Here is a 23,423-nt window from a genome sequence, read left to right on the forward strand (position 1 = left end):
GCTTGGCCATGATCCTATTTTTCAGGTCAGTTCCTCTCGCACTCAACGATCCTTCTCCTATCGCACTTGGGGCTATGTACCCAATCTCGGGTGGGGGTGATGATATCTCCCCCCTGACCTGGCGTCCTGGCTCCCCCTTGCCGTAGCATTTGTGTTGTACCTCGTCAATCTCTAGCTGCGAGAGCAGTCCCTTCTTTCGAATGTTGGAACACTGAGCTGTCATTGTGGATGTTGGGTATCGAAGAATCCATAGGTCCCTCATCCTATTCATGTAGCCCCTTCCGCCGGGGTTACTTGCGTAGTAGCATTCCAACAACGCCCTGTTTTCGTCCCTTGCCCACCGATGCCTTCTTGTTCCAGTAGCCCACTTTTCGTCAGGGTGCCCTGGTTCCTCAACACCTGACGCGGACCTTGTTGATCCGGGCGACGTCCGAGCCGGCATGCCTTCATATTTATCTGTCTCGCTCATGTCTGCGGTAGGCTTGCTTAGCATAGGGGGTCTAGCCTTAGGACCCTTACTGGATACAGACGCCCCAGGCAGGAATCTGCCTGGGGCGTCTATATATATATATATATATATATATGCAGGTATATATATATATATATATATACCTGCATATATATATATATATATATATATATATGCAGGTATATATATATACCTGCAGAGGGTCAGGCAAGTCCTGAGGAGTCAGCTGAATGGTAAGAACAATCAGAATCAGAAAGGGGTTTATTGCCAAATGTTGAGCAGGTTTACAACATTAGGAAATTGCTGCGGTGCTTCAGTGCAAACATAGTGTCATAAATAGCACTTAAATAGACATGAAAAAATAAAAGTAGGAATAAGAATTAAAAGTGCTACGTAGAAAGATATGTGCATGAGATATACATGAGATATATACATGAGAATAAGAATTAAGAGTGCTACGTTGAAAGATATATACATGAGTGCAGGTGGTGATCAGTGCCAAACATGGAATGATGCAGTGAACACAGCGTAGGGTCATGTGTTAGTGGTGGGAACAGTCATACGGTTATTGTTCATGTGTCCAACAGCAGAGGGGAAGAAACTGTTCTTGTGGCGAGAGGTTCTGGTGTGAATGGACCGGAGCCTCCTGCCTGAGGGGAGCAGGTCAAACAGACTGTGTCCAGGGTGAGAAGGGTCAGCTGAGATCCGAGCTGCACGCCCCAGTGTCCTGGAGGTGTACAGGTCCTGCAGAGATGGGAGTCTGCAGCCAATCACCTTCTCAGCAGAGCACACAACACGCTGCAGTCTCTGTTTGTCCCTGATAGTGGCTCCAGCGTACCACACGGTGATGGAGGAGGTGAGGATGGACTCGATGATTGCGGTGTAGAATTGCATCATCGTCCGTGTTGGCAGGTTGAATTTCTTCAGCTGCCTCAGGAAGTACATCCTCTGCTGGGCTTTCTTAATGACGGAGGTGATGGTGGGCTCCCACTTCAGGTCCTGGGTGATGGTGGTACCCAGGAAGCGGAACGAGTCCACAGAGGTGATGGGGGTGTCAGTCAGGATGATGGGGGGGAGTGGGGCTGTATGCTTCCTGAAGTCCACAATAATCTCCACTGTCTTCTGGGCATTCAGCACCAGGTTGTTGTGGCTGCACCAGGACACCAGACGTTCAACCCAAGATCCGGGCTATCAACACCTACGCCCTACCCGTGATCAGGTACCCTGCTGGGGTAATAGGCTGGCCAAAGGAGGAGATAGAAGCCACTGACATCAAGACAAGAAAGCTCCTTACCATGCATGGAGGGTTGCACCCCAAGTCCAGCACCCTGAGGCTGTACGCTAAGCGGAAGGAAGGGGGCCGGGGACTGGTGAGTGTCAGCACCACAGTCCAGGATGAGACAACAAACATCCACGAATGCATCAGTAAGATGGCCACAACCGACCGTGTGCTCAGTGAATACCTCAGGCATACATGGAACGCCATAACCAAGTGGCCGGCATAGTGTACAGGAACATCTGTGCCGAGTATAACCTGGAAGTCCCGAGGTCAAAATGGGAGATGCCCCCAAGGGTGGTGGAGAATGACCGAGCTAAGATCCTGTGGGACTTCCAGATACAGACGGACAAAATGGTGGTGGCTAACCAACCGGACATAGTGGTGGTAGACAAACAGAAGCAGACGGCCGTAGTGATCGATGTAGCGGTTCCCAATGACAGCAATATCAGGAAGAAGGAACACGAGAAGCTGGAGAAATACCAAGGGCTCAGAGAAGAGCTCGAGAGGATGTGGAGGGTGAAGGTAACGGTGGTCCCCGTGGTAATCGGAGCACTAGGTGCGGTGACTCCCAAGCTAGGCGAGTGGCTCCAGCAGATCCCGGGAACAACATCGGAGATCTCTGTCCAGAAGAGCGCAGTCCTGGGAACAGCAAATGGTTTGTGTCATGACCCATAAACTTTGGTCAAGTATTATTCACATGTATATGATAAGTTTATGCCACCTGTTGATTTGCACTGCTTGTAGTGAGATTTAATAATTAGGACTGATGTTTAACTTCATGTTATGGTCGACTGTGACAAAGCAAAGCTGGCCCACCTGAAGATGGTGCCCGGCCCGACCCCTGACCTGCATCTGTTGTTTTTGTCTGGATGACAAGGAGGGGAAGTTACCCATCAGCAGCTGCAGGAGTTATGGAGGGTCAGAGGTGACATCGGGGCTCTACACCCAGGCTTTGCTCAGCTTGCTTTGCTGTGTGTTGTAATGTTTCAGTGTTCATGTGATTCTGTTTATTCTGTTTCAATAACTCTGCTGTTTCCAGAGGATCTTTTTGAGTGATTTGATTGTAATTGGATCTAAAAAGCTGGATCTCCACACCGCTGGCTGGAGGAGGTTATCGTGTTGGCTTTCAAATTTGGGACCTGACAGTTTGTATGACAGAGTTTCTGTGGAGTGACCCGTGAATAGGAAACCTGCAGCATCTTTACCTCAAACTTCATGTTCAATCATAGAAACAGAAAATACAACATCGAGCTTTGAAAGAAGGACAGACCAGATCCAAGCTGTGACATGTTTTAATGCAGCTTATTAAGCTTTAATCAGAGACAGTATCAGAGGCTATAAATGGATTACACTCTACACACACTGTTTGTGTTTCAGTTCACACAATCAGAGGCGCCGACAGTATCGTGGACCAGAATGACCAGAGTGCACGATGCAGCTGTGATTTCAGGAGCACATGTTAATCTTGCTGTGACGAACACACACATTTAAAAGTTAGACATGGATGCAGGAAAACGATGCAAAGCATGGGTTACATTTTCTGTTTTTCTTTTTCCCTCTCTGGTTAATTCTGATGATTTTCTCTCATCACTCCTCCTCTCTGGATGTTACCCTTCTGCTTCTTCTTGTCCTTACTCTTTCTCCCCCCTGACTTCTCCCAACATCAGATAGGTTACCAACCTAAAAAAGCAAATCTAAAATACATTCAAATGCAACATCACCATTGTTATTGCAGCTAAAGCACTTCATTTCATTTCCATTCATTTCTTGCTGCCTGTGGCATCGGAATATGTTCTGAAGACCATTTGACCCTGGATCTGCGATTGCCTTCCCAAGCCACTTAAGTGATTCACCCGGGATATTCATAAGTAGGGGCCCACTATCACGAGGTCTAAATACATCTGAAAACACAACAACATATTTCCTCCAGCTTGTTATTTCTTGTATCATAGTGAGAATATTCTGATCGTCGAGTTTGTTGGTACATCTCTGATCACATGGGGAGTCACGGACGTAGAAAACCATCAGATCATTTTTGGATTGTGTTGCGAGTAAAGGTTGAAAATCCTGCAGGGTTCGAAACTCTGCATGATCAGCTCTGCCATTCCGCATGTTAATGTTACGACACAACTTAACATCATTCCATGTCATGTCCTGTTTACAACATTTCCGCAAAACATCAGGCCACTGTACACGAGCATCAGGACACTGATCGAGAACATTGGGCCATCTCAGCACTGTGGCTGCCATCACTCTGTTACCTTGGTATACGTCACAGTCTAGAATCGTCTCCCTCACAACTTCACCAGCATCAGTGACTCCATTCATATCAAACGTGTTTGTTTGTTCATTGTACGGGACGCTCACGGCCACACTGAACATGGGAAACTTTCTGTCAAAGCAAACAGAGAATATTCACCTGTAAAACATTTTCTTTATAATGTGAAGACAAAAGTATCCAGAGTGTTAAACCAGCCAAAGTGAGTTTAGTCTCCTTTTGCTCAGGAAATCAGTCTTTTTCTGACTTTTGGAAAATTGATTAAAATCTTTTGGTTGTTTTGAAAGTGTAACAGCAACACATCTTCATGCAGCTCAAGCATCAGGTAAGGAAATCCACAAAAAGTTGATTCTGTTCATCTGGATGTTTATAAGGTTGGAAACCTGCAGTCAGCTGACACTGAAGAAGTCAGCTGGATGATGATGAAACGTTTCTACCAGATGAACAGAATCAACGTTCGGGATAAAGTGTTCTACCACCTGCACCTCACCATTACACACAAACTGCTTTTGGCTGTGTTTGTGTGTTTATGCTCCTGCTTCAATAATCAACACTTGTTTTATTGATCTATAAAGTCTGCATGTTACATTGGCAGGTTGTGGTTAACAACAGTTTCATGTTCGTCTCACCAACACCCAGCGTGTCAGAGCTAAAGAACATAACAGAGACTATTATTGTCAATGACAGTGAGTTTGTAAAGATGCATTTGTTCTGTCAGTCTCTGCTTCTACATGCAGCTCTAATGATCTCAGCTTGCTTCTGTTACTATAAAGCACACTGTAAGTACTGTGCTGCAGATTAAAGTGACCTTTGTTACTGACCTGTTGTTGTTTGCACCAATGTAGCTAGGTGTGTACCTGCCAAAAGACACACACACAGGTTCTGATGTTGATTCCATTTGGAAAGATTTACATGAAACCACAACAGTGTTGGTTTGTTTCCCTGAGAGTTTGAGAAAGGACAGAGGGGCTGATCTGTGTTAGAGTCCAGTGTGATACAGCTTTTAATAGCATATTTGTCACATGTTACTCTGTATGCTCAGTTTGTTTGTTAAAAACAGCTGCTGTAAACATCATCATCATCATCATGTTCAGTTTTCTTCTGTATTTCACAGAACGTTCACTCACCTGTTCAGAATGTCTTGTACAATTGGTGCGAGCTGGTTTGGGTCAATAGTAGTCTCATCATTTGTAACGGTCGCACCGTTTGTAACAGTCATCAAAAGAACGACCGCTACAAAAACCCAGTAAGGAGCAGCCATCTGAGTGGGTTTAGCAAACAGAGACACAAATACCAATAAGAAGACTGAATATATCACAGCTTCACATGTAATCTGTTCAACAAAACTGTCTCTAATTCTCCCAGATTATCAATTTATTTACAGAATAAACAGTAAATAACCCCAAACCCTAAGTACCAACTTATAACTGAATAAAGTCAATGTTAGAGAGGAGCAAGGGTCTTCAAAGTCACTGTACGCGGCTTAGTCAGCACGTTAAAGGTTAACGTTGAAATGTAAAAATTTCCATGTAATCTTAATTAAGAAAAATTGATTTTCTTGACAGTTATTGACCAAACACCAAAGCAGACTCGTGCCTACGGTGGCAGCAGTTCTTTAAGGGAAGTTCTTTGTGTCATTGTGCTGCAGTTATCACCGTCAGGCAGAGTTTATTTAAAAAAGTCTATAAAGTATTTAAAAAAAGAAAGAAATGTTTTGCAGGACATCAGGACTAAACAAGACTCACAGAGATGGATTAAGTCTTATAATAACATTTTTTAAATGGAGATCTTCACTGAAGTTTTCTTTTAGTCCAGATGTAAGCTTAACAAAACTGTCTGATTTTACTTTTATTGTATTTAAAGACAGATCATTTAATTTCCAACTCATCATTATTTTCACCATCTGTGAGATACTGAAAACGATTCCTCTACCTGGCTTAATAATCTAAACTGTAATCTTCACCCGATAAAAGCTTGGTTACCTGCTGTGATGGAGAACGACTGCCTGATGCTGGAAGCTCTGTTTCCTTCTCTGGACGAGATGCTGCTGCAGCGGATTCAGTTACAAGGAGAAGACATTTTTATAGAGGCCAGGCTGATGATGGTCAAACCCTCTGCATGGCTTCATGTCCTTATTTGAACATGTCTTGAAGCCATGGGTGTAAGAGGAGGAGCTTCATGTGATGGCAGGAAATCGAAGCAGATCTCAGAATCATCATTTCTAACTTGGGCCACAGTTGGGTGGACAAATTTTCAACAGGTCACCAGCCTATCATCATCATCATCACACACACACACACACACACACACACACACACACACACACACACACACACACACACACACACACACACGCCTGAGGTGGCAGCTGGACTACCAGCAGCTTAACATAAACAGGACAAATGTCACTCAAAGCAGTACAGCTTTAACCCTCGTGCAGCTTTACGCCTCCGCCCTGCTCCGAGTTATTTGTCTCAAACAACAGCAACGTTACTGCAAGCAAAAATAAAGCAGCTGAACAACGGAAACAACAACAACAAAGCAGAAGTGGTTGATACAGAGCTGTGTGTTTAGAGGAAACAAACTTTAGGTGCGATCCCACCATCAGTTGTGTTAGCTATGACTCGTTTAGTTGTTAACAGATGAAGTTGAAGATAAGATGAAGATTTCTGCTTGGTGGTCGACTTATTCCTCTTTCCATTTTGCCTCTTTGTCACTTCATGAAATAAAGAAAAACACAGAAGTATGACTGGCCAACAAGCTTCTTTGTTGATGTAGGAGACGTGTTGGCTCACTGTGTCACTTCCTGTTAGAATACATGCTGATCTTTTGCGTTGCTTAAACTATGTGGATCAATTAATTGCAAACTTTTCCACAGAGACTTATTTCATACATCACCAGCAAACTCTTATCCATTGTTAATGTATTGTGTTACTGGTAATATGGCCTTTAGCCATAAGGTGGAATGAGGAGACCATACACGAGCTCTACGACGTGCCTGTCGTCGAGCAGAGAGGGCATGGAAAAAAGGCCCAATGTGTCCTTAGACACATGATGAAGTCGTGCAGCATATCAGGAATCTGTTAAGATGGCTAGAGCTGATCATTGCTGCACTGAACCTCTGGAACAGTCTTCCAGCTGATATTTGCGCGTCAGAACCTATTCAAACTTTTAAAACACAGGCTTTTAATTTCCACAATCAACAGTTAACAAACACACCTTTCAGGTTTTCATGTGTTCTGAAACTGTTGTTGTCATTTGGCACTATGTAAATAGAACTGAATAGAATAGAATAGGCCACATTTTCTCTGTTACAGTTTTTTCTGATTGCTTAAGCACATTTTTTGTAACTATTGGCTAATTTTGCAAAACTCTTCACACAAATAAGAAAACCTGTCACCCAATAATCAAAACATTGTAGTTCTCTTGCAAAAGCAAACACAGCTAGATTAACTCTCCACACCTTCGTAAAAATGGTGTTTCCGTATCAAACAGTACACACAAGCCATCATCTACTAAGCACACAATGCGCCAACTGCACACTGATGGTATGAATACAAAACACATCTGGCTTTTGCTTCCTCTGTGCACAAGGTAGGCTATGTCAGTGTGAGCTCATACTTCTGTCATAGATCCATAAGCATAGAGGGATCCAAACTTCAAGTACTGGTGTTTATTCAAACACATCAAAACAAACACAAGTGGTTATTTCCAAGTATAGGATTATTTGCAATCGCCATAATGACTCTATGGGTTACGTGGTCTGCAGTGAACATGCTTCCTCTGCCCCAGCATCTGGTCATCTAGCAATTCTGTAAAGTAACAATTTCAGTATTTTTACATCAATGGTATTGGTGTGTTTCTCATTGGCATACGGCAGTGCTACAAGTCTTTGTGCGAAGTGACTGTACTCACCGATTCTCAAAATGTCCTTATGGTACTTGCTACAGTGTAGCGGCTCGAGTTAGGCTGGACCCGTTGGCCAGCTTCCCTCAGGGTCATTCCACGGTTGATGACATGGTCCACTATTGTAGCTCTGATGTCATCAGCAATTCTATTTCTTACTCTTCCTACCCTTCCTCTCCCCCCTCCTCGTCTTCCTCTTGCTCCTCCTTGTCCTTGTCGTCCTCTTCATCCTACTTCTTCACCTCCACGTCCTCTTCCTCGGCCTCCTCTACTTCTCACTCTTCCTGCTCCCTCCATTGTACTCCGCACACACAGCTTACCTGTATTATAGTGCTTAGGCTGATTGCAAAGTGAACTAATTATCTAAAAAAGTTTTCACATGTGAAAGTGTGCCAGACAGTTGGCAAATTAGTGTTAATGATAGCCATGCATGTGTATACTTTTGCTAGGAGTGTGTTGGAAATTTGGTAATTGAGTGTTGTGCAGTGAATTGTGCCTACAGTTTTGCAAAGTGTGTGTTACAAAATTGCAAACTGAGTGCAAAGCAGTTTTTGTGCTTTTAGTTTTGCAAACTCAGTGAGTGGTTTTGCTATAAGTCTGAATAGTTTTAGAGATTGTGCTACAGGAATCACAGTTAGTGTTTAGGCATTCAGAAAAAACTGTAAACTCCATATTGAGCTCTATTGACAACTTCGGGGTTTTGCCGCCACCTTGTGGTGACACAGCTACAGGAGGCCTTAAAGTAGATCATGCGCTGAGGTCAGAGGTCACAGAACATCCAGCAGAACAGATGGACTAATGAGCTAAAAGTGTAACATGTTCCAGCTCTCTGAAATCAGACTGTCATCAGTGTTTGAGTTTCTCTTAAAGTCTTAAACCATCAGCTTGTTTTTCATTATCATGATTATTAATATTATTATTATGTAAATGTAAACACAGTCATATATATATATATATATAGATAGTCATTATAAATATGTTATATGTTACTTACAAAGCCAAACAACACAGGATATTCACGACGGTGTCCCTGGGAAACTGCATCCTTTAAACTGTGAGCTGCTCCCAGCAGGAATATGTCCGTGCAGGCTGAGCAGCAGCCTGTAGCTGTCAGAGCACTGAATGACACGCACTCACCTCCAGTTCAGCCTGATGAGGACAGTGCAAAGGACGACTGTGCTATACCTCATTTTTTAAATATAATTCTTTTGTAATCATAATTAAACGTTTTCACTTGACGACTGCACCTAATTCCTTTGTACTTGTTACAGTGACGATAAAGATGTTCTGATCCTGATGTCTCTCCAACCAAAACTGGTTTATTCTTCCTTCACTCGCTCCCACAAATCATCAAACATCTTTGTTATTGTTGAATTACTTTTGTCGAGTCCCTTCAGGTTTATCCAGTAGTTTGCTGTGACTTGCCTCCGAAGCCATAGTGACATTTCCCCAACCTTCTCCTGGTGCTATCTTCTTGACAATTTTAAAGACCTACATATCCACAAACAGGGATTTTCCTGTCTGGTCCCAGAGGTTTGACATGTGTTCAGTGAATTTGAATCTTAAGGGTTCAGTTTGTTGTTCTTTTTATCAGTTGAGGAATATCAGCAAATTCTTTCCTGCTGTGTCAGAATCTGAGACGTGATGGCTGTTCAGCCCACTGGACTACTGCGACTCTTCACAGCATGTAAAACGCTTTCCACGTGGAAAACCACAGCTGTGAGAGTTTTCCTTATTAAGCTTTTGTTTCTACAGACAAAGAAGAAAGTCTGTTGTGATCCTGTCTCTTCTGAACCCACTTTCATACTCAGCTCTCAGACCTATCAGGCCAATCAGTGACAGCTTTATATCTTTATAATTTTAATCATAACTTCAACTACAGTACAGTAACTCTGCCATTACTTCCTTCCTGTTTTGCCCTCTTTAATTCACCATGGTAAAGGGGACGTGTACGTCATTTTCACTGCTCTCCTTTTCCTCCTGCCTCGCTTTCATTCTTCTATTTAGAACCAAATCTCCATAAAAGTTGTGACTTTCTTTAAATTGGAACAAAATGAAAACTAAAAGACTGAAATCACATGAGACAACATTTCTTATACAACAGCACATAAATAGCACAACATGTTTAAACTGAGAAATTATACAACTTCATCCACTAAATGAGCTCATTTCAAATTTGATTTCTGCTACATTTCCCAAAAAAGTTGGAACAGGTGAAAGTTCAAAAGGATTCAGCTGGGAGATTTTCTAGCAAGTAATTAAATTACCTGACATCAAGTCTGTAACATGATTGGCTGAAACAAAAAAGATGGCTTACAGAGGAAGACAAGAAAGAAGATTGTTTTTGAAGTGTTGTCCTCAAAGACAAATTGCAACTCTTCGCATCTATACAGGGGCGATCGTGGCTCAAGAGTTTGCCTTGTAATCGGAAGGTTGCCGGTTCGAGCCCCGGCTTGGACAGTCTCGGTCGTTGTGTCCTTGGGCGAGACACTTCACCCGTTGCCTACTGGTGGTGGTCAGAGGGCCCGGTGGCGCCAGTGTCCGGCAGCCTCGCCTCTGTCAGTGCGCCCCAGGGTGGCTGTGGCTACAATGTAGCTGCCATCACCAGTGTGTGAATGGGTGGATGACTGGGTGTGTAAAGCGCTTTGGGGTCCTTAGGGACTAGTAAAGCGCTATATAAATACAGGCCATTTACCATTACACTGTACACCTGCATCAAAAGATTCAGAGAAACTCAAGATGTCTGTGTCGAACAGCTCAGACAACGCTGCATCAAAGTTTCTAGCGCATTACTAAATCTGCCCAGGAATACTCCCACTTCCACGACGGCCACTGTCTCAGTTCAACCTGTTTACCACAGACGGGCCATCAGATAGTTTGGGTTTAAACGCATTTCTAATGCTCGATGCTGCTGCAGACTGGTGCAGCCTCCCACAGTGCTGATGTGTATGCTCACAGAACTGGTTCTGTATTTCCACTAAGAAGATGTTCGTTTCTTGCTACAGGCAGTTAAGGACTCGATATTTTATATTTGTGAAGTTTCTAAAAGTCAAGTACAATACAGAAACAAACAGAACTAATGCAAACCCTAAATTCATTTCAATATAGCTCATTATCTTTACTTACAGAGCTTTGGCACTTTTTAAACAAGTCTTCACTTTTTCTATGGATAACTTTTTAAAAAGGAGGAAAAAAGATTCATGTTTCATTCCTTTTTAAAATCTTTTGCTGCCCTTTGCAGGACAAGTTTAGGAAGCCAGGAAGTGCCAGGAAGCGTGATCATGTTTTGCCAGGCTTTCGCTCTTCGTCGATTAAGTGAACTTCAAGAAGAAAAAGGAGTGTTTTACACCGAGTACAATAAAAGGGTGACTCAGCTGTGGTCAGGCAACAAATCTCTGGTTTCTGGTTTCTGGTGTTTGGTATCACACGACTGTTTCAGCATCCACACTAGCACAGTTCTTTAGATTACAAGGCAAGTTTATTTATTTAGTTTCAGAGGTTCTGGAAACACAGCTGACATTAAAGAAAAGTTGATGATCTGTAACAGGTCTGACTCCAAAGTCTTTGAAACAGCAGGAGGAGGAGTTCAGTTGACCTAAGATGTCCTCCAGGTCTTTGCTGTTAATAGGTTGAAACTGTTTCATGGTGTTTAAACAGTTTTTTGGTGGACACAGTACATATCCTGGATCTGCTGTTGATGTACCAACTGCTTGTCTAATCTTTTGGATTTTGTCTGTGAAGAATTTGGCAAAGTCATTGCAGGCCATGGTCGAATGAAGTTCAGCTGCCACTGACACAGGAGGGTTTGTTAGCCTGTCAACTGTAGAAAATAAGACCCGAGCATTATGGCTGTTTTTAGTGATGATGTCAGAGAAGTAGGACCTCCTTGCACTCCTCAGTTGTAAATTATAATTGTGAAGTTTCTCTTTATAAATGTCATAATGAACCTGGAGGTTTGTTTTTCTCCATCTGCGCTCAGCTTTCCTACACTCTCTTTTTTCATTTTTCACCAGTGTGGAGTTTCTCCATGGAGACTTTTTCCTTCCAGAGATAACCTTCACCTTAATGGGAGCAATAGTGTCCATTACATTTAACATGTTAGCATTGAAGCTATTGACGAGCTCATTGACTGACCCTCTGAACAGGTCAGGTGTTAATGGGAAGACCTGGTTAAAGATCTGTATTCAGTTATGCACCGTCTTGTGATCATGTTTTGCTCCAAAGACATTAAGAAAAAACGAGAGTAAGCCTCAAGCCTGTGTTTAGACTGTTCCTTCCCATTCCATGCAAGGCCACCTGGGTTGGCTGGAAGACTGTTTAGTTAGCCTGGCGGGGCAAAGGACACTGTCTCAGCTGAACTCTGGACACACACACACATACACTGATGTGCACACACTGATCCCCCCTCCCTTTCCAAACGCCTTCGATGCTTGTGCCCTACCGGGGAAGATGGGAGTCGACTGGACCAGCGCAGACATGCTGCGGGACTGGATGCGCTGTCTACACCGGCTCTCTCTCACCTTTACCCGCCCCTGTTGCTTGTCTTGTGTTTCTATGGTGTGTTGATAGTCATGTGCTTTTGTGCTGAGGTGTTTTTTCTGTTATCAAACTGTTCTCCCACTAGGAGCTCAGTCTGAGTGGAGTTTTTTCCCCCTCCTCTTCCCATATGGAAAAGATATTTATAAATCTTATAAAGTTTGTATCTGTCTTGTGTGAAACTTGTATGAAAAGCATATAAGAGTGAAAACAGATATGAGATCCCTTGAAAAATTATATAATGAAACTTGTATGTTTTGGATACTTACTAAAACAATGTATGAAAGTAATGAGAAAGTGGCCACTTTCATGAGTAAATACATATAAGTTTTTACTATTTCTTTTCCATATGGGTTACCTCATGTTATGTATTTTCGTGTTTTTTCCTATCAGCCGACCTTTCTGACATGTCTCCCCAATGTGATGTTTGTGTAAAGTTGGTCAGAAGGTTCCTTTGTAAGTGCGCATGCGCCATTAGCGTGCTGCCTGCTGTAACCCTGATTTCCTTCGGGATTAATAAAGTATTCTGATTCTGATTCAGGAGGACGCTGCCAATAAAGTTACACAATTCACGTTTATCATTATATTTACAAAACACCGCAGTTTTTGTCTCGGTCGTATCATTTTATTTTGTTGTATTTATCGAAACCTCAAAGGCCGGTCCGTGAAATAAACCGGTCGGTGGCGCAAAAACGTTTGGGGACCACATCTGTGTCAGAACGGTTACAATCTCATACTAACTGTATTAACTTAGCATGCTAATCAAAATTTCCACTCGAGAATTAAGTTACTGTTTGTCCACCGAGATGGCTGTAACTTCCAGGTGCACTTACGAAACAAGCTTTATTGGTCACACAATCATACAGAGGACAACATGCAGTGAAAGGTGGTGGTATCCAGCTTCATTATAAGCATTTTCAGTGCTTATAATGAAAATACATAAACATTACCATCGAGGGAATGTTTTTACTATGAAGCATACAGAGATTCACGTCGTTCACGCGCACCCACCTCCTGTCCTGTGCAGCGATGGGGAACCTTGACAGTGCAGTTGCGTTATTTATCCACCAGGTGGCTCCAACTATTCGTGTTACAAAGCACATGAAGTTTGAGGAAAAATTATAATGAAAGTCTTTGCTCGTGTGTGTTTGTCGCATTTCTTTTGCTTTAATTGGAGGAAACAACGATCACATGTGGTCCCTTCTATAAAACGTCTTAAATGCAGAGTTTCACTCAGTGACAGAAGTTGCAGTGATGCTCTTTTGGTTTGAGCTCCGCTTAATCAGCGATTAGTTGTAATATCAGCTCACTGACACCAGGTGGGATCCATTGAATCCTGCACGCTGATAAGAGGCGTGACCTGTTTATTATGTTTTGTCATATGTGCCAGCCATTTCATTCAGAGCTCACTCGTGTGCAGGCACTCAGCTGCGATCAGCCAGGGAATGTCCATGTGGGTGGCAGCCCTCGCATGTAAGTAGTTTATTGATTTTTCTACGGTATTAATGAGCGGATCATCTTTCTTATTGTGTCGTTTAGTTTGATTAGAGATGAAGTGATTCCACAGAGACCCTTGTTACTCTTTGCACATTGCTCCAGTCTGATCCTCCTGCTCGCTTTATGCTGATATAAGTGAGAGAAGGGCAGAGCGATGCGCACAACACGGAGATAAGATAAGAAGTATTTAAGAATATTTATCCCGAGGGAAGTTCTTTTGTCATACACATGCTCAATGCAGCAACAGAGATAGATGAATAAGATATGCAATATGTACAATAGAATAGAATAGGTTCTATTCAAAAGTTCCAACAGGACTCGAACTACCAGGTCCTGGCTGTTAACCCGGGCACTGATGTGGGAAACCTCCTGTTACACTGATGTTACAGAAAGGTGAGGATGTTAGATAAACGATGTGATAGAGTGGTGAGGAGGGAGCATCATATCAAAGGATCAAGTGCGACGTGCCATTCATGTTAAGAGTATTTCATCCGCGCACAAGTGGGACTTTCCTCGCTGTCAAGCAAAAACCACAAAAGCTCTTCTGTGGTTTTTGTCTCTAACTCAGAGATTTAGAGACAAAGAGTTAGAGCTTCTGGCTGTTCTGGCCAACACATCCTTTTTTTTCTTTTCTTTTCTTTTGTCTGTCTGGAGAAACCAGAATTATTGTCTTAAACCCAAGAAGATGCCCAGCAGATTTATTTTCCCATGTGGACTATTGCAGCATTTGCTATACTGGTCCACTTTATTGTCATATTTTATTCAACCTTTATTATTTTTTTATTTATTCAGGGCTGAGAAACAGGAAAGAGAAAGAGAGGTTGGGAGGAGAGTTAACAGAAGGCGAGGGGCAGAAAAATAGAGCAGAAGAGGACTTAGAGAGAAAAGACAGAAAGTCTGCAGAGAAAACAAGCAAAATGAAGACAACACAGCAGGGAAACCACAGCAATAACCAACCTCAGCATTAGTAAATAAATATTCAAATGAATCCTGAATGTTACTGAGCAGCATACAGAACTAATAATGCATGATAGAGGCAGCAGCCTGTGTGTCTGTGAGTACCTGTGTGCACACGTGTGGGTGGGAGCCCTCCACACCCTGGAAGGGCCCAACAGAGCCAGGAGCCCAGGCCCTGCCAAATAGCCTCCGGGAGTGAGTAATGTGAGGGTGTAATGAGTGACCCAGTACACACTGGGTGCTTGGGTGTGTACTGAGAACCACTGACTGCTGCCAGTGGCAGCGAGTGTGGTGGGAAAATGCCACAAACACAAACACACTCTACTTTCAACTGTCTTTAAAACCAAGGCTGCAGGCGGTCACACCCAATGCTGTCTTTACAAAAGTCTGCTTGCACCATGCGAGTAATTAGTTTCCTCTTTATTTATGACCCCCCATCATCTCCTCCTTGCTCTTTCCTTTCAGTTCTCACTTTTCTGGGAGAGGCAATGAATCAGGAAATCCAGAATCTGACGGTGAGGCCTGGAGGCTCGGTCACTCTACAGACGGGACTCAGCGGGCTGAATGGTGAGCATATCCTCTGGATGTATGGCTCCAACAAAATGCTTCTCTTCTGTGATGAGAGAGACATCAGTGGGCCTCCAGAGGAATATGCTGGACGTCTCCAGCTTAACCAGTCGTCTGGCTGCCTTACTATTTCCAACATCAGGAAGAGCGCCGTTTACAGAGGGGAGATGTTAAAAGAAAACAAAAAGCTCGTGTTTGATTATAACGTGACTGTTGTGGGTGAGTGTTAGAATACGCTGTGTTACGCCACATACGGCTCTTTGTGCGCTCCTCGATGTGCCAGCTGCTAACTTTGCCTCCTGCTCTGTTGTTTCAGAGGCTGGAGCTCCCTTTAACTCTGCTGCTGACCCCGGGAGCCTCTGGGGGCTCGTCGTAGCTGCCGCTGTCTGCTGTGTGCTGGTCGGCAGCTGAAGGTCAGTAGGAGGAAGTCACCTGCTGGAGCTGTGACGCATATAATGAAGCTCAGAGGGATATTTAGTCTGGTTTAAGCAGCTAAATATAAGCAGACACAATTCTTCACATTCGAATCAAAGCCGAGTCGGCACTTTTTAACGGCTTCTTTTTAAACCCAGTGCAGTGGTGTAGAAAGGCAAAAGGAGCAAACCTACAGTTACAGCTGACTGAGCGTGGCACAGATCTCTCTGTGAAATCAAAATGTTTTCTTTTTGTTCCCACAGTGACCTCTGATGTCTGCAAACCTCTGGGCCAAAGATCACCTCAGCCTCCCTCACATCTCACCAAAGTCCTGCTGAGGCCAGATGAAGGAGCCAATAAGGAGAAATGTGTTTGTACTCCGCAGTTCAAATCATTCCCACGTTTGACTGACGGTGCTGATATGCTACTGACCATGACACTATCCAAATGAACTTATGTGATATTATTGGATTTATTTAAAAAAACATTTCTCACTGAATGCTGTGAGTTTGTGAAGAGTTGGTGAAATGTGCCCTGATCTGAGCTTTAAACTCATCAGCTTTCATATGGAGTGTGCACACCTGTCTGAAGGTACACAGGTGGAGAAATGTTGTCTTCTTCAATCCAGTCACAATGGTAGCAATAAATTTTATGCAATCTTTCATAAACCTGTCTGTGATTATTATTTGTTGGTCTGCGGCTGTGAAACACTTCACCTACTGAACCCCAAACAGGACAGAAATCCAGTTCTCACACATAATAAATGGTCAGCTTAGTTATAGGGATAAATCAATTCTGTTAGAGAAAAGAAATATATATAAAGTAGTTAAATAAATACCATCATAGAACGCAGGCACAATAGAATCCATATACTTAAACTTAGGCCTCTTACTTGAACATAAGATAAGAAAAAATAAAATATGATAGAGTCTGAGCTGGCTAATTGGGAGCATTGCGAAACCGCAAAGTCTGAACATGATCAAAAAAGGGTTGCCAGGTCTTAAAAAATTTGGCCGTAGACCCGCGCAGGGTGAATTTAGTCTTTTCGAGTTTGCTAAAATGCAGAACGTCTCTGATCCAGATTTCCCAGGATGGGGCAGAAGGGGACTTCCAACATAACAATATTCTGCGTCTTGCCAATAAGGTGAGAAATGCGACCAGATCCGCTTGAGGCGTCGGCAAGGCAACTGAATCAGGAAGAACCCCAAACAAAGCAGTTAAGGGCACAGGTTGGAGGTGTAGGAGCCATAATTGAATGTATTGAATTTTGATGATCACTGGGTTTTTATTTGTTTGGTTGTTATGGGAGTCACGTGGGTGCTAGCGGTGACATAAATGGGTGTTGTCAGTCTGTCATTCACGGGTTTTGATTTTGACAGAGAGGAGGGCTGGGTAGCCGTAGTTTTTGTTGACCGCTGCACTACATGTTCGCTTCGTTATATTAGAGCCTGTGATGTTGTAAGAGTTTGAATCAGGAGCCGATGATACTACTCTGTAAAAATCGCAAAGCACTTTAATTAAACAAGCAAACAATTCCACCTCTCGCATTATTGCGTAAAGTTGACAGCGCGTCAGGCAAATAGGCAGGCTCCATCCCCGGCCTCTAGCGACTGTGGAAGTCGCTACAGGAGGGTTAGCTGGATGATCTTAGATAAAATCAAGAAAATATTAATCCAGTATTGTTTAAGGGATGAACATGACCAAAACATATGCATTAAAGAGGCAGGTGTTTGATGACAACGATCGCAGTCAGGGCTAAGATTGGGGTATATTTGAGCTAGTCTGGCCTTAGTCCAATGTACACGATACAGAATCTTACATTGAATCAGCCCATGTTTGGCACAGAATGAGGAGCCATGGACCCGGTAAAGAATTTTATCCCAAGAGTCGTCCTGAATCACACACCCCAGATCCTGCTCCCATGCCAATTTAATAGCCGAGATTGAAGGCCAAAGGAACATATTCTCCCATACAAACAGGAGATCAGGCCCTGTAATGAGGGCGGAGGCAATCGAAGGTTATCAAAGTCATGATAAGAAGGTCTAGATGGGAACTGAGAGGATTTCTCCTTAACAAAACTCCGGATTTGTAAATAGCGAAAAAAGTGACTTTTTGGAAGGCCAAATTTCAATGAGAGCTGTTCAAAGGAGGCAAATGTATTCTGAATGTACAGATCAGAAAAAGACCTGATACCCAAAGAGGCCCACAAATAAAAAGCACCATCAGCTAACGAAGGCTGAAAAGAGGGATTTTTCAAGATGGGTGATTGAAGGGGAAAAAAGGTCAACTTAAAATAACGACGAAATTGATACCATATTTTCAAGGTAACTTTGACAATAGAGTTATTATAAGAGCCTGTACTCGAAGGCTGCTTTTGGGCATAGATCAGGGCTGGTAAAGAGGCTGAGACACAGGAAGAAGTCTCCAAACTGAGCCAGGCCGGGGCATTATTCGTGTCTTCCCCCTGTAGCCAATACCTGAGAATACGAATATTACATGCCCAATAATAGAACATAAAGTTTGGTAAAGCCATCCCCCCCATCTTTTTCGGTCTTTGAAGATATGTCTTGCGTATTCTGGGTGTTTTTTTGTTCCAGATAAACCCAGACAGAATCTTGTCTAATTTAACAAAAAAGGAAATTGGAATAAATACAGGGACACACTGAAAAAGAAAAGAAAATCTGGGGAGGATATTCATTTTAATTGTATTTATGCGCCCTGCGCATATGTGTGGGTTTTTTTTTTTTTGTTTGTGTGTTTTGGTTTTTATGTGTCTGTGTGGAGGTGGGGGTTTTGGATACTCTCCACATCTCCCTTGTACATTCAGGAACTGTTGTCGTGTACCCTAGGGTTTGTTACTAGTATTATTAGATTGGATTTTTTCCTTTTTCTGTTTGTACACCCACTGGTACTGCTATAATTATGAGGTGGGAGTGTATGTCTTATATTGCTTTATGTTCTTTAAAAAGAAAACGACATATTGTTCAATCTGTCTTTTGTAAAAGTCGATGCAAAAATTTTAATAAAAATATTGGGTGCAAGAAATCCAGTTCTCCCAGCAGACCCATTAACAGAAGATCAGTAGTGTTTAAGGATGTTTAAGGATGAGAGCAGGAGAGTGACAGGAAGGCGGGGCTAAAAGAGACCCTGTTGGTGGAAGACGTGAGTCAGACCAGCATCAGTGTCAGAGGAACAAAGGGGCCCATTCCCCCTCGCAGTTTCCTGTGTGTGTGTTTGTGTAAATGCATCTCAGACTCTTTGTTATCACAATTTTTCGACTTCACTTCAGATCCACAGCTCTAACAGGACAATGATCCCAAATACACAACGATCTCCACACCCCTTGAAAGTTTGTGGGCTGTACATAAAAGCCACATCTGTGCGACACCACCAGACTCCACCCAGACCGTGACACTGGCAGTTTCAGGGGAAGGATGAGGAATGTGGGTCCTTGGTCAGGAAAAGCTCTCCGTGTTTTTATGGTCGCAGCTCGTTTTTGATGCTAAATGGATCTCGTTCTTCTTTGAGGTGTTTCAGCCAATCACACACTGACAGCACTGCACCTGGTGATATCAGGGTTCACACTGTAATGCTGCTGGGCCCGAATGAGCACATTTAGGTGCACATTCAAACAGCATTCCAGCGAGTCGTCACTCGCATGAGCCAAATATTGCAAATAACCACCAAATACAGAAAAACAGGAAGCACATCACAGGCTCGCCCTCAGCCCCAGGTGTGTGTTGTGTGATCCAGGCTGAAATTTGGCTGCAGATTCCCTGATAAAGACGCTTTGCAGGAAATATTAAAGATGGAAATATAACACAAGCATGCAGCTGAACTGGGTCAGGTGATATATGGACCCACAAAGCATTTTGACCCATTACTGATCTCACTGAAGCCTCATGTTTGCCATTGTAATCTAAAAACTTGACCATCCTCCTCTTCCTGTTATCTACGTTTCAAGGCAACAAAAGACACAGATCAACAACTACAACTGACCTGTTCTCTCTTGTGAGCTGAGCCGTGTTTCAGGAAGAAAAAAGATAATGAAGGTCAGCTTGCTAACATGCTTGTGGTGTTAATATGCCAGTGTGTACAGGTGTAATAACATAACATGTAATGTAATAACAGTGTTGTTACACACACAGAGGAAGTGTCTCCTCAGTCATGGCCTCTGCTAACCACCACATGTTATTCTGAGGATATGTAAATGGTGAATAATGGTTTAAAGTAACTTTCAGTGTTTGTGTAAATGCGGGCAGGTCGCTCCTTTTTATTTGTTTGTGGTGTGATAAACAGTTCACATGCTGGTGCCACGCCCACACACACACATTTTTAAACATTACCATGGAGATGAATAGCTGTGCTGTAGCATGGACAAAGCTGCACCTTCACTCATCACATTTGCACCCAGCTTAAAACAAGAGCTCAGAGCAGGGAGGCTGAACACCTGCAGACACACCTGCATTTGTCTCAATGTTAATAAAACATATTTAAAAATCCCTCATTCACAAACATCAGAATAAAAAGACTCACTGCTGATGATGATGATCAGAGAGAAAACGATGAAGAACCATCGTGTTCACCTGAACGTCTCAGTTGTGATTTTTCCAGCTGCTGCCACGACTAAAGCTCAGACATCAGCAGGCCACGGCTTCATGCAGACGCCTCTCTGGGTGTCTGTACTTCCTAAATCTGCTGTGTAAGCATTTCACACGACGCTCTGATCAAAGTCGACATCTGCAATGTCTCAGCTGAACTCACTGAAACACTCAGGTCTTTAACAGGAGTAAGATTAGCTGCATTCCCAAAGGTCAGTCCTGATCTGTGTATTTTCACAGATGACTTCATGGTAATCTTTGCCATCTGCTGTAATTAGCTAAATGTGAGCCATGAAAATGGTGCATGGGGACATTAATCAGCCCTTTAGTTGAGCGATGCTGCTCCTGGGAGCATACTGCTGCAGGGCGCGGCTGCTCCCGCTGTGTTTGTTTTCCCCCTGATGAGGCCACAGTGGTGTCGGGAGGGTGTAGTGGAGTGCTTGTCCTTGTGTTTGCACGTGTGTTAGTGGGTGAGACATAGAAAAGTATTTCATTACTGCATCAGGACATAGCCATGTCCACAAATGGAGATTGCTGGGTCATTTCTGGTGCATTTCCGGAGCATTCCCCCAGAAAGGCTGGAGGATTTGGCCGGGCAGAGGGAGGTCTGGGCTTCTCTGCTGAGGCTGCTGCCGCTGTGACCCAGCCCCAGATAAGTGGAAGATAATGGATGGGTGGAACCTCATGCTTTATCGGGAATCAAACGCAGGTCTAACAGTTTGGGAATGACAGACAAAGGAAGGAGATGAAGTAATTAAACTACAAGTAAAATCACACTTTGTATGAATTTCAGTCTTTTTAATTTTGCAAACAAATGCACATTTTACTCAGTTGTTTTTGGGAATGTTGATTAAAGAATAATACTCTGGTGTTTTTACTGTACCTGTAATATGGACTCCTACCAGGAGCAGTTCAGAAAGAGATCAAATGAATACTAGAGTAATTAAATGAGCTCAGCTTATTGAACAGTCCCAGTTTCTGCTGATAGACCATTAAATGAGCCCTGAGGAGTAAACAGCTGCTCCTTGTTCTCTGAATCACTCACACAGCTCATAGAGCTCCTGCTACAACAATAACAGACACAGCACTCTTTCACTACTTCCTGCTTTCCAGTTCAGTTTCCTTCCACGCAGAAAGAAACTGCACGTGGCGCTCGAGTTCCCCACACCCCCCTCACACACTCTTCACCCTGCTGCAGGTACCAGAACATTCGGATCCTCACTGCCAGACGGGAGAACAGTTTCTTCCCCAAACTGTCAGACTCCTGAACACTGTTGCACTTTTCCATTGCACAGTTGTGTGTCTGTGTCATTCTGCCTGGTGTTGCACTGTCTTTGTTTTTTTGTGCACATTTTGCAGTTCTTGCACCACCGTATGTGGTTCTGTGTCGATCGTCTGTTACATGTCTAATAATAATACATCTAATAATGCTGGAACACAGTGTGTGTCAGGGAAGAAGGAAAAGTACAACACGTCCACTTTATGCTGTCACACATTCTTGTGTTTTGCATTTACCTTCTGTTTGAAATAGATTCAGACACAGAGATGCAGAACAAGAACACAGAGAGTGAGAGCCTGTGGCTGCCTGCAGAGATGAGGTAGCCTCATAATAAAGAGCCTGGAAACAACAGTCCATGCTTCTATTCAGACAGGATGTTACTGTCGTTTAAACTCTATTCACTCAATCACATTCATGCAATGACTGCATGCAGCTTTTATTTAAAGGCCAAACATGAAGGCAGACTGCTAACCTCACTGCAGAAAAGCTACAGTTCCCTCTGCCAGAGCAGCCCTGCATGAACACATATTACATGCTGGAATGTGCATTAGCCTGACCTGCAGTAGATTATTTCTGAGGAATCATAGAAAAAGAAAAAAGCTTTAACGTAGAACCAAATATTTGCAAGAGCCATCCTGCTGTTCGCTAAAAGTACTCAGTTGGTCTGATACTGCCCTGCTCAAAGGCACTGACTCGTTTCGGCTCAAAGTTATTCACTGTGAGAAAAACTCTGTAAGCTCTTCAGTTTCACCTTCTGAGAGGTTTGCAGCACAAATTCAGCAAAAACAAAGGTTAGACACAACTTTCAGCTGAAAATGATGAAAAAGATGAAAATGATGAAAAAGATGAAAAAGATGAAAAAGATGAAAAAGATGAAAATGATGAAAATGATGAAAGGCTCTTTGAAACAGACAACAGGGGAAACAAGCTGCAGTGACAGACAGACAGTAGCAGTAAGAGGTACTGTGCAGTGTGGTGGTAACAATCTTGTATGATGTCAAATCCTCTGACTCCAGCAGTTCTTTCTCAGTGATTTTCTTCATCAGTCTTTACTTTGGATTATTGGGATTATGGAGAATGACTTTTGGAAGACTCCCTGATGCTTGTTTCTTATGTTGAGCTGGTAGAAAATAGAAAACGTGTGGAAGTTTGATTCTTTGAGTCTTGTGCTCAGCTTGGCTGTGTTCATATGTGACTCTCTGCTGCTGCTGTGGGTGATGAGGAGGGAACTTAAAGCTCCCGGCAGCGGCCCACCGGTCTGTGAGTGCTTCGTTAGGATTTCCTTTATCAAGCTTTGTTTCAGGATCTGCGTTTGACTGCCTGCTGCTGGAGCTGTGACATCAGTCAAAGGAAATCACTCGAGCACATTACCCTGAATCAGGTTTGGAGGAAATACTTATGGACTGAGTGTTATTTGTTGATGTATTTTTGGCCTTTGGCTTTGAAACAGTTCTCCAACTGAAGCCCCAAAACAGGGCAGTAGCACATAAACCCATTTCTATCAAAAGTGTTCAAGGAGTGTGTGAGAGCAGCAGGGTGACAGGAGGGCGGGGCTAAAAGACAGAGAAAGGAAGAAGTGAGTCAGACCTCGCAGTCTCCTGTGTGTGTGTGTGTGTGTGTGTGTGTGTGTGTGTGTGTGT

General features: G+C 43.2%; 2 protein-coding genes across 2 annotated transcripts; one reads left to right on the forward strand and one right to left on the reverse strand.

Moving 5' to 3' along the window:
* Positions 1 to 3,024: 3,024 nt before the first annotated feature.
* LOC146708567 (uncharacterized) lies at positions 3,025 to 6,069 on the reverse strand. The gene is made up of 4 exons (XM_085460974.1): positions 6,009 to 6,069; positions 5,154 to 5,287; positions 4,848 to 4,883; positions 3,025 to 4,140 (listed from the first exon to the last, which is right to left on the reverse strand). Exons 2-4 carry the CDS (start codon positions 5,285 to 5,287, stop codon positions 3,429 to 3,431), a joined length of 882 nt encoding a protein of 293 aa, XP_085317100.1. The 5' UTR covers positions 6,009 to 6,069; the 3' UTR covers positions 3,025 to 3,428.
* A 7,809-nt stretch (positions 6,070 to 13,878) lies between these two features.
* On the forward strand, positions 13,879 to 16,571 carry LOC146708568 (uncharacterized). The gene is made up of 4 exons (XM_085460976.1): positions 13,879 to 13,941; positions 15,388 to 15,708; positions 15,806 to 15,902; positions 16,167 to 16,571. Exons 1-3 carry the CDS (start codon positions 13,914 to 13,916, stop codon positions 15,898 to 15,900), a joined length of 444 nt encoding a protein of 147 aa, XP_085317102.1. The 5' UTR covers positions 13,879 to 13,913; the 3' UTR covers positions 15,901 to 15,902; positions 16,167 to 16,571.
* The last annotated feature ends 6,852 nt before the right edge of the window (positions 16,572 to 23,423 follow it).

The sequence above is a fragment of the Copadichromis virginalis genome, linkage group LG6, assembly GCF_057382275.1.
Source record: "Copadichromis virginalis isolate Kocher_CV1m ecotype Utaka linkage group LG6, C_Virginalis_male_GT1.1, whole genome shotgun sequence".
NCBI lineage: Eukaryota > Metazoa > Chordata > Actinopteri > Cichliformes > Cichlidae > Copadichromis > Copadichromis virginalis.